General features: G+C 38.3%; 1 protein-coding gene across 2 annotated transcripts in view; it reads left to right on the plus strand.

Annotated features, from left to right (window-relative positions):
• Positions 1-14787, plus strand: part of LOC121327813 (periodic tryptophan protein 2 homolog) — a 107775-nt gene extending 92988 nt beyond the window's left edge. For both annotated transcript variants that reach the window (XM_041272021.1, XM_041272023.1), the window contains 3 exons: positions 7022-7172; positions 11383-11457; positions 14113-14787. In XM_041272021.1, coding sequence (XP_041127955.1) covers positions 7022-7172; positions 11383-11457; positions 14113-14266 — 380 coding nt within the window. In that variant the 3' untranslated portion in view covers positions 14267-14787. The remainder of the gene's footprint in view (positions 1-7021; positions 7173-11382; positions 11458-14112) is intronic.
• The last annotated feature ends 1715 nt before the right edge of the window (positions 14788-16502 follow it).

Here is a 16502-nt window from a genome sequence, read left to right on the forward strand (position 1 = left end):
CTGAATCTGGCGGTCTATAACATGCTCCTATTATTATGCCTTTTGAATTTTTGTCCGTTATCATATTGATTCGGTTTTATTTTCTTTGTCCAGGTTTAACACCTGGGCTTCAAGACTGTTTCTTATGTATAGCACTACCCCTCATCCTCTTCTGTCCTGCCTGTCTTTCCTATACAGTGTATACCCACAAATATTATATTCGTCCCCATCACTCTCAGACAACCAAGTTTCTGTAACACCTATCACATCATAGTTACTTGTTAGTGCAGTAGCTTCAAGTTCTAGAATTTTGTTTCTGATACTTCTAGCATTTAGATAAATACATTTAGTGGTTGTCTTACCAGATTTGTTGTTCTTGTTTTGATGCGGTCTCCCTTCTGTTTTTTTGTTGATTTCTCCCCCCTTCCTTTCTAGTTTAAACGCTTCTGAACCTGCTCCAAGTAGACTGATTCCCTTGTTATTTAAGTGCAGTCCGTCCCATCTATACAGATAGTCCTCGTTGTAGAATGTGGTCCAATGATCAAGATAGGTGAAGCCTTCCCGTGTGCACCACGTCTTCAGCCATGCGTTTTGATTAATTATTTCCAGCTGTCCATATGGTCCTTTGCAAGGTGCCGGTAGTATACCAGAAAATGCCACAGTTTTGGTTTTCTCTTTTAATTTCCTTCCTAGCTCTCTGAATTTATTTTGCAGGGATTTTGGTCTGTCTCTTCCAATGTTGTTTGTACCGATGTGGATGACTACTACCGGGTCGTCTCCTGTTCATTCTAGGAGCCTGTCCACGTTCTCAGTGATGTGCTTGACCGAGGCTCCCAGAAGGGCAGCACACTGTTATAGTAAGGGGGTCCAAACTGCGAATTGAACTTGCTGTGTTTCTCAATATGGAGTCCCCAACAATCATGACCTCCCTTCTTTTTGCTGTCTGGTCACCACTGTGACCACTTTTGAGATGTTATAGTATTAAATAATGACTTGAATCGCATTATTGAGGAGTTTGGTGATAAATCGAAGAGTGGCAAACACTGTTGCAGCAGAAAAAGTCATTCCAAATGATCTAGACAAGATTCAGAACTGGGCAGACACATGGCAAATGTCATTTAATAGAGAAAATTGTAAGGTACTGCACACAGGCAATAAATATCATATAGGAGATACTGAAATTGAAGAAGGAATCTATGAAAAAGACCTAGGAGTTTTTGTTGACTTAGTAAAGTCTTCATCTAGACAATGTGGGGAAGTATAAAAAAGGCCAACAAGATGCTCGGATATATTGCAAAAAGCGTTGAATTTAAATCAAGGGAAGTAATCTTAAAACTGTACAGTGCATTAGTAAACCTCATCTTGAATGTTGTGTTCGGTTCTGGTCACCTCGCTACAAAAAGGATATTGCTGCTGTAGAAAGAGTGCAAAGAAGAGCGACCAGAATTATTACGGGTTTAAAAGGCATGTCATAAGCAGACAGGCTAAAATAATTTAATCTGTTCAGTCTTGAACAAAGAGTACTACGCAGCAACCTGATTGAAGTACTTGCAATTGCAAGCACAAGTCAAAAAGTAAGTTAGAAAGGCCAAGAGAGATAGAAATGAACATTGCCAAGGGGGCTAAAACCAATTCCAAAAAGTTTTTCCAATATTAAAACAGCAAAAGAACATTCGAAGAGGAAGTAAAATGACTAAGAGATACAAATGGCAACATCATAGATGAAGAGAAAAAATTGCAAATATATTAAATGATTACTTTTCACAAGTTTTTACAAAGGTGGATATGGACAACATGCCCCACATGTCAACTTGTTCATTTCCAGTATTAAATAACCTTGGCATAACCAAGGTGGAAGTGTTAAGGGGACTAGGAGTTCTTAAAATAAACAAATCCCCTGGGCCAAATGAGATGCTGTCAGTAGTACTCAAAGAAATGAAAGACATTATTTACAAACCGCTAACTAAGATCATGCAACAATCTCTTGAGGGTTGTACCGACAGACTGGAGAATTGCAAACGTAATATCTATCCACAAAAAGGGAGACAAAACTGAACCAGGTAGCTAAAGACCAATAAGCCTGACTTTGTTATATGTAAACTTATACTAAAGTCCAAAATGGAACAGTGTCTATGTGTTAACAGTATCCTGGGAAACGGTCAGCATGTTTTAGGAACGGGAGATTGTGTCTCAAGGGATTCAAGGAAATGCATGTAACTGAACTTTCACAACAGCAAAGCTTGCTTGGTTTCTTAGAGCTTCTTAATTAAAACCATTTTTAAAAAATAGATACATTTCACTCTCCTACGCTTGGCTTAGTCCTTCAGTTCAGTTCCGCCCCGCCGGCCCTTTTTTTTTTTTTTTTTTAAACAGTTAGGCGCCTAACATTGAAACACAATTCTTGGACTATTCTGGCATTGATTAAAACACTGTATTGCTGTACTGCTTTTAGAATTAGACTCACCAATAGGTACCAAAATTAACTTAATGTTAATGAATAGCAACATTTGCTGATCCAGAGCTTATCTATACTCAAAAAATGAGTATCATTTAGATGTGTTATTATAGTTAAATAAGCTGTTAATGCAAAAGCCTTATTTTGAGTTTATTAGTTATCAACATTGAAAATTATCAAACTCCTCCTTAACCCTTTCTGGTCCATTGTCGGACGAAGGCGGAGACAGCCGAATAGACCATACACAGGCTCAGCAAAGCCGAATTGAACAGACGGAGACTGGCAGAGAATGGCACAGAGAAGGCAGAGAAAGTCAGGGCAGCCTGAAGAACTTGCACAGATGATGGATGAGGCAAAAAGTACAGATGAAAGCAGTTTGGATGATGATTTTGATCAATCCAGTGACGAGGAAGTAAATACTTCTCTTACTGAGGACTCTGAGGAAAGTGAACACGAACCAGACGCGCAGCCGGAGGGCGAATGGAGACGCGTATCAGTAAGTGCAGATGCTTTCACAAAACTCCCATTTACTGTGGTAAATAGGGGATATCAAGGGAGTACTACTTTGAGGACTGCACTGGAGTTTTTTCAACTTTTTTTCAAAAACGCTTTGTTTGTTGAAATTGTAACTGAAACCAATAGACATGCAAGTGTAAAACTAATGGGACCGCTGTGTCAATTCTATTTGGAACGTCGGGAAACCTGTTACGCTACCAGAGATGAAGGCATTTTTTGATGTTCTGCTGAATATGGGACTGAATGTAAAAATGGACATAAAAGAATATGTCTCAGAGGAAAGGGCCAACAGAATGCAGTTTTTTCAAAGATGTATTCAATAGATCACATTTCTTGCAGATCTTTTGGATGCTACACCTTTGCCCTCCCCCATCCAGGTGCCTCAGACTGCTTTTGGACAAAAAGTCAGGAATGTAGTCAGCTAAATAGACACAAAATGCTGTGAGCTATTTATCCCAGGTAGAAACATTTACGTTGATGAGAGCACCGTTGGCTTCAAAGGAAGTATTATGTTCAAGTGCTACAATCCTCAGAAGCCTACCAAGTGGGGGGGATGCGTGTGTTTGTTTTAGCTGACTGTGAAACTGGTTATGTCTCTGCTATTGTTCCTTACTTTGGTAGCCCAACAACAGACTCCATGTTGAGACCTGACATGCCATTTTCATCAATAATTGTTCTTCATCTGTGTGAAACATTGCTGCAGACAACAAATGGACATGGCTTTCATTTGTTTACAGATAGATTTTACACTACGACCTGGCCATGGAACTGCTATGCTTTCACAAGAAAGTCTCTGAAGTGGTGGAGGAAGATGTTCTTTTGGCTGCTGGAAGTAGCAATAGTGAACAGTGCTATCCTGTTCAAATTGATGAAGGTGGAATCAGGACAGCTACCTGTTTGCCATAAAACCTTCAGGAAAACCTTACTGATACAACTGGTGGGAGATCTGTGCAATCCTAGCTCAAGACAACGTGGTCGTCCATTATCAACAGACAGAGAAAAAGGCTGAATGCAAAACCACAATTTCCAAAAATGAATCTAAGAGCACCAAAGACTGTGCAGTGACGGACAAAAGGGGGGAGGAGAGAGACAGTGTGGTTCTGCAAAACATGCTCAAGGCAGCCAGGGTTACACCCAGGTAACTGTTTTGAAAGATACCATGTCATGGACACATACAGATAATTTCTGTCACTAAATGCATGTTTTGTTTGCAAACACTTGCCTGATGTAAATAGTTATAACATTGATAAATTGTTTAGTTGATATTTTTTTGCTTTTTTGTTTGTTAGTAGTGTGTAATTGATTTGTAAAAAGTTTTGTACCTGTCTGATTATTCTAAAGGTAGTATAATCAAGCAAATTTCAAATAACTTGTGTGATGTGGCAGTCAGGCTGAGTCGTGATGTCAGAACCAAGAAACGAATAACACAGACAGGATGGGTAAAATGATGAAGGCGCGCGCTTGCTTGGACAATCCATCATTAGTCAATGGGCGTTTTCCCTCAAAAAGGACTCCAGACCTGTACTGATCTTCTGTCCTGGAGACGCCGTTACCTACCGTGCTGCAGTTCCCTTTAATGCACGTAGACCTGCCTCCAGGTAGCAGAGGACCAAGACCACACCTTCCTCCAGAACTTCCTTTTGGTTTTGTGGTCTTGTCTCTTGCTCCCAGGTCTCCCATCGCTCCCTATCCATCAGCCAGAGGACCTGGATGCCTATGAGCATGGACTGGGCCTCCAGCCCCGCATTCTCCTGGATCCAGTCCCACAGCCTGATGGTGTCTTCTGACTCCCCCCCCCCCAAAAAAACAAAAAAATACTTTCCAAAAAAAACGCACTTTACTTTTCCTGGTCCGGCTTCTGGAGGCGTTTATCCCACTTAGAACACCATATGTGGCAGTCTGGTTGAGGGGCGACGTCAGAACCAGGAAATGAATAACAGACAGGATGGGTGAAATGGTGAAGGCGCTTGCTTGCGTCTGTTTATTTCAAAATAAAAAGGTTGTACAAAACCGAAAACACTGACTGAATAAACAAAATGACATGTAGGCCAAAGTAAATAGACAGGCACCCAAAGTGGACGAACCAACCAAGTATTGTGCGAGTCCTCCAGCACGAGTGGCATTTGTTTTTATCTATAAATATTATCTCCTCTCTCTCTCTCTCTCACCCATTCTCCACTTACGAGCACACAACCCCGAACATGTGCATCAACATATATTGTTGTGCCGGGATTCAATTACTGATTAATTATTCACTTGAATCCCAGCACGTGAACTAATTTGTGCAACCTTGTGCTCACATACTATGAATTACTTTAAATGCACGTGAAGTGCAATCCCTGTGCCTAAATGCAAATTACACTTTATAACACTCGTGCTCATAACCCACATTATACCTAGGGGTCTACTTAAATCGCAGTAAATTCTTATTTTTCACTGGTAGGTTGTGGAATACAATGAGGATTTCACAGATATTTAGCTGACCTATTTAAACATTAAATAAACCTAAGTAGACAGTATTTCACAACACTATAAAGCCTAAAAATAGTGGTACTTGCTTCCTGTCATTTGTTATAGGCAAGCATGCAGCATCCCCCTGCAGTTGACTTGCCCATACATTGTGACTGCACGTTCTGCATCCACTGAATTGGTATGAAGTTAAGGCAAAGCTTTGCCAAGTTGATGTGGAAATCAATTTGAAACAGCCTAAAATCTTGGTTACCCAAAGGCCTCTGGCATACTTTAATAAAGGGAATGTATGCAGCACGTTCGTTGTCATGTTATTTGTCTCATCCAATAATTTATTTTATTAGTACCAAGTCAAAACAAAGAAAAAGCGGCTATTCCAACTGCGAAAAAGTAAGCAGCAGGTTGAAGCGAGGTGGCGGTGCTAGAGAGTTGTAGTACTGATTTAATTTGCCGACAGGAATACTTTTTGTCTGCGCTGACTTTCCAGTTTGGTTTCTGAAAGTTACTTATTTTACGTTCTGTTCAGCAGCCTCTGTAGTAGCCTTGTTTAAAGTGTGATTCTGAAGATAAATAGCGATCAATTGTATTTTCTCCAAAGACATATTAAGATATGCAAAACAATTACCTCAATTTGCATATACAGTTTCTTTGGGAAATATCTTGAAATGATCATTACCTGAAATATACTTTGCTTTTTTTCTTTGTCGTCCATTTCTATTATTTTACATCCAGTGTTGAAAACTAGATTTTAGCAACTAAATCAAAATAATGCAGCACTAACTTTGTCCCTGCTCCTACTGCACAGTACAGGTCACAGAAAAGCAGTACAGACGCACTGATAGGCTGTCATTTGAATAGTAAACAAGAATGTTAACCGCTTTGGAGATTTTTTTTTTTTTTTGTAAATGTTATTTGTGGACATTTTTTTTGTTTGTTTGTTTTTTGTTTAAGTGCAATGACACAGGACGGTGAAGGAATACAGTTTTTTAAAAATGGCTTCTACAGAAGGAATATACCTAACTTGCATTGTGCAGTAGTTCATTAAACAAGGTTTCTTTTTTTTTATCTCTCCGTACTTGTTGGGTATGCATCGGCTCCTAAAAGAGGTGAATTTTGCGGTAACCCCTCAATTTCATGATTTAGGTAGACCCCTAATTATACCCTGTGTATTTTATACATAAACACCAACATTAACACACTACAAACAACATAAAACACAAATAAATAGCACAGTGGGTGGGGCACTTTGCCACAGTGACTAATCAGGTTGATACATCTGGTAAAATAACAAGTTGTAAGTTAAGTAATTTCTGAATTTCTTTTTCTACAGTCAATTTAAAATTTGCTTCTGAAAGTTGTCCAAAATGGCTCAAAATGCATCTAGGAGCATGTACAACCCCAGAGCTTCAGGGGGCCTACACAGCCCCCAGACCCACAGCCAAAAGATTGTTTTTGCCCCAGTTTGTCAAAATGATCATTGGCCACTTTCACCCATGTTGATAGATATAGTAGTTCTTTAGGAATATTTAGCATATAGTTTATTATAAATTAAAAATTTGTTAACACAAACCTTTATCACTTTGGTGTTTTTGTGTGGTCCAGTTGAAGTTGTGTGCACCTTGCTGCCTGACCTCTATGTGGAGAAGCTGCTGAACTTCATCGCCACAACCCTGGAGTCGTCCCGCCACCTGCAGTTCTACCTTACATGGACTCTGAGGCTCCTCAAGCTGCACGGACAAAAACTGAAAGCAAGGTGGGTATTGCTATGCCTGAAAATACCTGCAGAGTTACTTCCGGGTTAATATGTGAAATCAGTGCATCAAGGATTAATCTTTTGTTCTTCCCCCATCCTTAATACAGGGTTTGTGCACTAGTCTGGAAAAAGTATGGAAAAATGCCAACCTGATTTCCAGGTCTTGAAAATGCTTAAAAAACCATGTCCTTATGAGAGTCTTGAAAAAGTCTGGAATTTTACTAGTATCATGAGAATTTAAATAATTCTGCAATTATTTTTTATAATTAGTAGTTGATCTCGAAAGCAGGTCAGCAGCTCTAGCAGCAACTGTCTAGGTAATTTACTAATAGCAACTATATTGCTTGCGACCAAATCCCGCGAGGATTGCCCCGTGTAACACCCCTGATAACTTCCTGACAACTCAAGCAGTCCTATCCAGTCAACACACTGATATGTCACATGACTGTCTGCTCCAGTGAAACGAAACGTAAGTAAAATGGACACTACGACAGCCAAAATATATACATTTATACTGAAGGCTATGATTTTTTAAACTATGAAAATTACAAACTGGAATTACAAGCTACTGTATTCTGCGCCCAAGATTCACATTTTGTTGTCTTGTTGTTACCTTTTATAAAATCATTAAAGCTATTTCCCAACCCAGGAAAAAAATGGAATACAATAGTTATCACTCACTCAGATTTGAAAAAAAAAAAAAAAAAAAAAAAAAAAAAAAAACGCTTTCTGTAGCCCCTATGGTGTGTTAAACGTAGCATGTTAACATCGCTTTTTTCATTTCTTTAATGTGATTTAGTAAAATGTACCAGTATGTAGTAATTTTATTTCAAATGTATGGTGCTTGCTTGTAACTTATTGTACCGAGTGCAGCTAGAGTCTCTGGTCCAAACTGTCAGCCGAGTGTAGATATACTGTTTACATCCTCGCTATATGGCCTTCATTATATGATTTAATACTGATTAAAAAAAAAAAAAAAAAACAACAAAAACAAACTGCTGCTGATGTTGGCTCGTACAGCTCTATGCAACCGGCACGGCAAAGCAATGTTGATATGTATTTAATATACGACACTTGCACAAATATACTGTGCACATTAGTTATTTCATTTTTGTTATTTTTCACCTCCCATAGTGTTCAACATTTAACAGAGGGTATAAGAAGTTTGGATCTGATTTCAGTATCATCTTTACAAAAAAATGTTGTATACTGCAAGTATACTTGTGCCAAAATTGTCTGGTTTTACTATACTATTGGTACCATTGTACTATCCTATTTTGGCACAAGTATACTTGCAGTATACAACTTTTTATATTCTCTTCGTAAGTAATGCAACGTAGTTCCCCAGTTTGACATTTCTTAGATAGTATCTTACTTCTCTTTTGTATACCTGTATTGTCTTGCTAGATATGCACCTCCAGATTCTGACAAATACTTTTAGAAAACCAGGTGTAGCTTCTGCTGTGGATCAAAAAGCTATAGTGCTCTGCAGCTACCCATCTGTGTGGATAACTATCAAAAAACTAATAGAAACCAGCTAAAACACAAGTCTGGGAAAAACAAATGGAAGTCTGGAAATATGGAATTTTGATGTTGAAAAAGTGTATGAACCCTTTTAATAAATCATGCAATTTACAAATTGTAGAGCTTTTTAGTGTGTTTTGGTCAACTTCATATTTCTGCTATCAAGTGTGTGTCTGCTTCAATATTTATCCATGTATTTTCCATTTGCTATTCCCAGACACTCTGCTCCTGAGTAACCCCCCTTCTACGGTCCCCTTCCACTTAGATAACCACCATACACTCAGTAAATAGGGTGGGGCTTGTGCGGCGCGAATTGAGCAATTGCAAAAATACATACTTTAAATACACAAATTATATATTGTAAAAGCTACAACAATGGATATAGAAAATTGATAAATAAGTATGTCTGATACTAGTTGGAAATTTGTATCTGAGACTAGCGACATTCCTAATGAACAACCAGCGACCCACGCAAATAGCTTTCTGAATGCTGCACAGCAACTCCCCCGGACGGTTCTGCAGCGAGTAGAAAGTAGTAGTAACGAACAAGTTTAATGCAAAAAGAAAGGAATGGTTTCAGCATTACTAAGGACAGTTACTTCACAACATTGGCGTATATTTTGGATTTAATTAATGTGCCTTGCCTGGTCTTAATCTGGTGGTCCTCCATCCGCACCTTAATTGACCTGGCTGTGTGGCATGGAGCATTGTCCTGCTGGAAAAACCAATCCTCAAAGTTGGGGAACATTGTCAGAGCAGAAGGAAGCAAGTTTTCTTCCAGGACAACCTTGTACTTGGCTTGATTCATACGCCCTTCACAAAGACAAATCTGCCCGATTCCAGCCTTGCTGAAGCACCCCCAGATGAGTCCAATTTTCAGCTTTGCCCAGCACCTGGTCGTCTAATGGTTAGACGGAGACCTGGAGAGGCCTACAAGCCACAGTGTCTCGCACCCACTGTGAAATGTGGTGGAGGATCGGTGATGATCTGGGGGTGCTTCAGCAAGGCTGGAATTGGGCAGCTTTGGCATGAATCAAGCCAAGTACAAGGTTGTCCTGGAAGAAAACTTGCTTCCTTCTACTCTGACAATGTTCCCCAACTTTGAGGATTGGTTTTTCCAGCAGGACAATGCTCTATGCCACACAGCCAGGTCAATCAAGGTGTGGATGGAGGACCACCAGATCAAGACCCTGTCATGGCCAGCCCAATCTCCAGACCTGAACCCCATTGAAAACCTCTGGAATGTGATCAAGAGGAAGATGGATGGTCACAAGCCATCAAACAAAGCCGAGCTGCTTGAATTTTTGTGCCAGGAGTCGCATAAAGTCACCCAACATCAATGTGAAAGACTGGTGGAGAGCATGCCAAGACGCATGAAAGCTGTGCTTGAAAATCAGGGTTATTCCACCAAATATTGATTTCTGAACTCTTCCTAAGTTAAAACATTAACTTATTTTCTTTGCATTATTCGAGGTATGACAACACTGCATCTTTTTTGTTATTTTGACTAGTTGTCATTTTCTGCAAATAAATGCTCTAAATGACAATATTTTTATTCGGTATTTGGGAGAATTGTTGTCAGTAGTTTATAGAATAAAGCAAAAATGTTTATTTTACTTATATCTATATATAGAGAAAGTTATACCCCCCGAACTTTTTCACATTTTGTTGTGTCAGCGCCTCGGTTTCATGCATTTAAATGAGAATTTTTTTCCACTTATCTACACACCATACTCCACACTGTTAAGGGGGGGGGGGAGTTTTTATTGAGAAAAAAATTACATATTAAAAATACAAAACTGAAAGATCCTAATTGGATAAGTCTCCACCCCCCTGAGTTAATACTTGGTGGAAGCACCTTTTGGCAGCAATTACAGCGCACACCTAGGTTTAGCAATATTTGACCATTCTTCTTTACAAAAGAGTTCAAGCTCTGTCAAGTTCCTTGGGGAGCGTTGATGGACAGCAGTCTTCAAGTCATGCCACAAATTTTCAATTGGATTTAGGTCGGGGCTCTGACTGGGCCACTCAAGAACATTTACCTTTTTGTTCCTTAGCCACTCCAGTGTAGCTTTGGTCCCAGTTTCAGCTTTCTTGCAGAGGGCAGCAGGTTTTCTTCAAGGATAACTTTGTACTTTGCTCCATTCATTTTCCCTTCTATCCCGACAAGTGCCCCACTCCATGTAAGCCCAGTTTTAAATATGCTTCATCATGTTTTCGGCTTCTGCGTTTTGCTGGAACCACCACCGCTGCTGCCCTCACTTTGGCTTGCCTTGTATGTTTGAGAGAACCGCTGGTCTAGATGATGACATTACTGCGTCAACATAAACTCCTAGGTCTTTTTCATAGATTCCTCCTTCAATTTCAGTGTCTCCCATATGATATATACTGCAGATTTTTATTTCCTGCGTGCAGTACCTTACACTTTTCTCTCTTAAATGACATTTGCCATGTGTCTGCCCAGTTCTGAATCTTGTCTAGATCATTTTCAATGACCTTTGCTGCTGCAACAGTGTTTGCCACTCCTGTTTTTGTGTCATCTACAATTTAACAATTTTGCTTACTATACCAGAATCTAAGTCACTGATGTAGATTAGGAATAGCGGAGGACCCAATACTGATCCCTGTGGTACTGCACTGGTTACCTTGCTGAAATAGAAAAAATAGAACTTTGTTTTTTTCACAGGTCAAGCACAATATTACCCATGATCCAGTCCCTCCAAAAGAGCATTCAGTGGCACTTGGAAGACATTTCTAAACTGTAAGTACAAAACATATTTTAATTTGACAGAAACTACATGACCAAGTTAAAATTGAGAAACACAGTCTTTAAAAAAAAGTTATTCCTAGTGACAGATTTGCTGCAGCAAAAACCACAGAAAACAGCAATCGTGTCAAAGTTTTTAGTTGTTTATATACACATATTTTTCTTTATTCTCCTGGAGTAATTTGGCAGTTAGTTTCCTAATAGTTACCATTTAGTAAAAAAGAAAGTAAAATTCATCAGAAATTATCATCTATTCAGGTGAGAAAAAAAAATTCATAAAAATTCACCTTTTGATACAGCTAAAGTAATGCATCCCCACACTTCAATTTTAGAACAATGTGTGTGATTTTATATACAGTGTCTTGCAAAAGTATTCAGACCCCTGACCAATTCTCTCATATTACCGAATTACAAATGGTACATTGAAATTTCGTTCTGTTTTGATATTTTATTTTTAAACACTGAAACTCAGAATCAATTATTGTAAGGTGACATTGGTTTTATGTTGGGAAATATTTAAGAAAAATAAACTGAAATATCTTACTTGCATAAGTATTCAACCCCTGTGCTGTGGAAGCTCCCAGTTTGCACCGATGAAAGAAATTGCCCTGACGAGGACACAATTACCTTACCATTGACCTCCACCTGTGAACCATTAAAGTTGCTGTCACATTTTCTGGATAAAAACCCCACTTTTGAAGGATCATTGGTAAGGCTGTGAATCTGAAGGAAAATGAAGAAGTTAGAGAAGAAGTTAGAGATAAAGTAATGCAAATGCATAGATTAGGGAAAGTGTACAAGATAATATCTAAGTGTTTGGATATCCCAGTTAGCACAGTTGGATCAATAATCAGGAATTGGAAGCTGCATCACACCACCCAGGCACTGCCAAGAAAAGGCCGTCCCTCAAAACTCAGCGCTCAAACAAGGAGGAGACTTGTGAGAGAAGCCACAGAGAGGCAAACAATCACTTTGATGGAGCTACAGTGTTCAGTGGCTGGGAGTGGAGTAATGGTGCACCAAGTCAACCATATCAAGAGCTCTGCATAACACTGGCCTGTATGGGAGGGTGGCAAGAAAGAAGCTGTTACTCAAAGTACCATCTGAAAGCACATCTGGAGTTTGCCAGAAAGCATGAGTGACCCAGCTGCGATGTGGGAAAATATTTTGTGGTCAGATAAGACCAAGATAGAGACCAAAACTCAAAAAGTGCTATGTGTGGTGCAAACCTAACACTGCCCATGCCTCAAGACACACCATCCCTACAGTGAAGTATGGTGGTGGCAGCATCATGCTGTGGGGATGCTTCTCATCAGCAAGGACTGGGCATTTGGATGGAGCAAACTACTGGAAAACACTGCAAGAGAATATGCTTCAGTCTGCTAAAAAACTGAAGCTTGGAAGGAAATTCACCTTTCCGCAGGACAATGATCCCAAGCACAAGGCCAAAGCAACATTGGAGTGGTTCAAGAACAAAAAGGTGAATATCCTACAGTGGCCCAGTCAAAGTCCTGATCTCAATCCCATTGAGAATCTGTGGCACTATTTGAGAATTGCGGTCCACAAGCGTCGTCCAACCAACCTGAACAACCTGGAGCAAATCTGCCAGGAAGAATGGGCCAAAATCACTCCGACACCGTGTGCAAAGCTGGTACATACTTACCCCAAAAGACTTAAAGCTGTTATTGCAGTGAAAGGTGGCTCTACCAAACAATGTGTGGGGGTTGAATACTTATGCAAGCAAGATATTTCAGTTTTTTATTTTTCTAAATATTTCCCAACATAAAACCAATGTCACCTTACAATAATTGATTTTGAGTTTCAGTGTTAAAATATCAAAACAGAACGAAATTTGTAATTCAGTAATATGAGAGAATTGGTAAGGGGTCTGAATACTTTTGCAAGGCACTGTATATGTGTGTATATATATATATATAGATATATATATATATATAATATATATTATATATATATATATATATATAAATATATATATATATAATATATATAACACGCGTGTGTAATATGTGCGTAACCTTTGGTGCGCTGGCGCTCTAAAATTAATGGGTTGAGTTTTAAGAGTTAAAGCGAAAGTCACCACTTAAAAAACAACACCTAGATAGACTTAATATAGTTTTTTTTTTCAAAACTGTTTACTTACTGCTGTGCACCGAGTTTCATAATGCTTAAAGGTAGTGGCCGAAAATCACGTACGAGAGAATAAAGTCTCGCGGCACTTAAGCAGCAGTACTTCATTTATGTATTTATTTTAACCAGAACTACTCAATGCGGCTCATAGTGGTTTTGTCACTGACACCCACTTCCTTAGAGATTGTTTTAGCAATTCAGGCATTCTAAATTGGGTGAAAAATAGAGTAGCTTGGTGTCTTAAAATATCTCTGCGGAATTTTCCCGCACTGAAAGCAACTTGAAAATGCACGATTCCCTCATCCTGCACTGAAATTCAAGCCCTGTCCACAAAAGCAAAACTTTTGCTACAAAAGATTTTCCTTAAAATTCTTTGTTGTTGGGAATTTTCATTGGGGTATGTAAACTTTTGACTACAACTGTGTGTGTGTGTGTGTGTGTGTGTGTTTATATATATATAAACAACTAACCATTTTGTTCTGTTCTTGTTTAACCCTGAAGCTGTGACTGGAATCGGTACAATATCAGATACGCTCTTGCAATTTCTAAGCAGAGAGGCATGAAGAGGTCGGCTGAAAAACCTGTCAGTGAGGATGAGGAATCAGATGAAACAGCCAGCGAACAATCTACAGAAGAGATTGGCATGCACATATAAGGACATTCATCCTTTGTCACTTGCAGTCTGTTTTTAACAGTCCTTTTGATTACAATATATGTCTGGTAGTGACTTTGTGGAGACTGTGATGCAACATATAATTTCTAACAAGGTCTGTTTACACCTGGTTGAGATTAAGCCACAGCGCCTTTAAGTGAAGACACAGCACCCATAACCAGAGCACCTGATTTGTAGTATTAATTTGTTCATCAGTTCTGTCTTTGTATATACTGTACTTCACTTTTGTATGAAACAAGTAGTACAGATTCTATATTAAGGAAGGCATCAATCTCAAACAAGAAAACAGGTTTTTACTATAAAATTGTGCTTTATGTATTTTACTTGTCTGGATATTTGGACACGTTTCCTATGTTGGGCATTAGCAGGGAAACCCAAGCAAACCATTACACTGAAGGCTTCTTCCTGCAGTTTTCTTTGTTTTATGCTGTTCATTATACAGTTCTATTGATCAAAACTGTACAAGTTAATTTTCTATTTTTGCATTCATATCAAATTCCATATTAGTATTACTTTTTTATGGAATTTGTATGCAATGCAAATGGGTGTGTTCTATTGTGCCTGTGATTTTTATTATGGATCTGAACTCAAAATGGCGCTCCATATTTTTCCTTAATTATCCCAAATGACTAGGGCTGTATTTTTTCACTGTAAAAATGGCTTATTTCACTGTCTAAAAATATGTATTTCAAGATATTTCACGATTAAAAAAACAATAAATAAATAATAAAATAAAATGTTGTCACATTCAAAAATGTCTTTAATAAATGTTCCTACATGTTAAAATGCTTACCTGAAAAACCGTAAATCTGCCTAATAAAGACTTTTTTGTTTGTAAACTTTGTTCTTATTTAGCATCAGTAAATTATCAAACAAAATAAATACATAAAAAAATGTAAAAATAACAACAAACACATGAAATGCTCCCTTCTTGTATTGGGCAGTTATCTTTAGTGTAAGTATTTCTGCTGGTGTCTTTTTTGTTGGAAGACATTTTAAAGTATATTTACACTAGGCGTAATTTCATACCAAAGGCGTAAGTCATTCTGAAGCCCCGTCATTGAAATCAACATTTTCCTTACAAAGTATTGTTATATTTGTGTTTTTCAGCACCAAGTACTGTAATATAAATACTATCTCATGAAAACTAAGTAATGAAGTTATGTCTTTTGCAGGAAAAAATGTACTAAAAATGGGAAAATATTATGAATATTTTAATATACATATTTGGTTAGACTGCCTTTGAGTGGTGTGCAGACTGATGTCTTTACTGTACTTCACTGAATGTGACACACACAGTAATTAATTATAAACTTTTTGAACACTTGCTTTCTACCTGCTAAATCGGCTGTTGAAATTCTGAACTCCTGGTTGTGATCTTCATGTACATACAGCGTTTCCAATTTAAACTGTTGATAAAAACAAGTTTTTATCTAAAAAAGAAAAAAAAAAAAAATTCTGATCCCAGTTTCTTGGACAGTAGGGATACCTGCCTGTGTGCTGTGACCTTTCAACTCTTGTTTGTTATTTTTTTTAAAAGGTGCAGCGCTGTAGGCTGCTCAGAAACAACCATTTACAATTTAAAAGGCTCGTTCATATTACTGATGAAAAAAGTTTCATTTTGAACAAGGTAATAAAAACTATTTGCCATGCTGATGTTTATATATTTGTTGTGTGTGTGTGTACAGTGGCTCTCAAAAGTATTCACCCCCTTGGACTTGGAATCAAAATGGATTTAATTAGGAGTTTTTGCCACTGATCAACACAAAAAAGTCCATAATGTCAAAGTGAAAAATAAAATCTACAAATTGTTCTAAATTACAAATATAAAACAGAAAATTACTGATTGCATAAGTATTCACCCTCTTTGCTATGACACACTTAAATAAGCTCTGGTGCAACCAGCTGTCTTTAGAAGTCACATAAGTAGTTGAATGGAGTCCACCTGTGTGCAATTAAGGTGTTTCACATGATTTCAGGTTTTGTACATTTCCTAACAAAAACTACATCATGAAGATGAAGGAACACTCAAAGCAAATCTGGAATAAGGTTCTTCAAAAGCACCAATTGGGTAGGATATAAGAACATTTCCAAGGCATTGACTATCCCCCGGAGCACAGTAAAGTCCATTATTAGGAAATAGAGAGAATATGGCACAACTGTGAATCTGTCTAGAAGATTCCATGGTCTGATGCGACCAAAATAGAGCTTTGGCTTC

Source organism: Polyodon spathula, chromosome 15 (assembly GCF_017654505.1).
Source record: "Polyodon spathula isolate WHYD16114869_AA chromosome 15, ASM1765450v1, whole genome shotgun sequence".
NCBI classification, from domain to species: Eukaryota; Metazoa; Chordata; class Actinopteri; order Acipenseriformes; family Polyodontidae; genus Polyodon; species Polyodon spathula.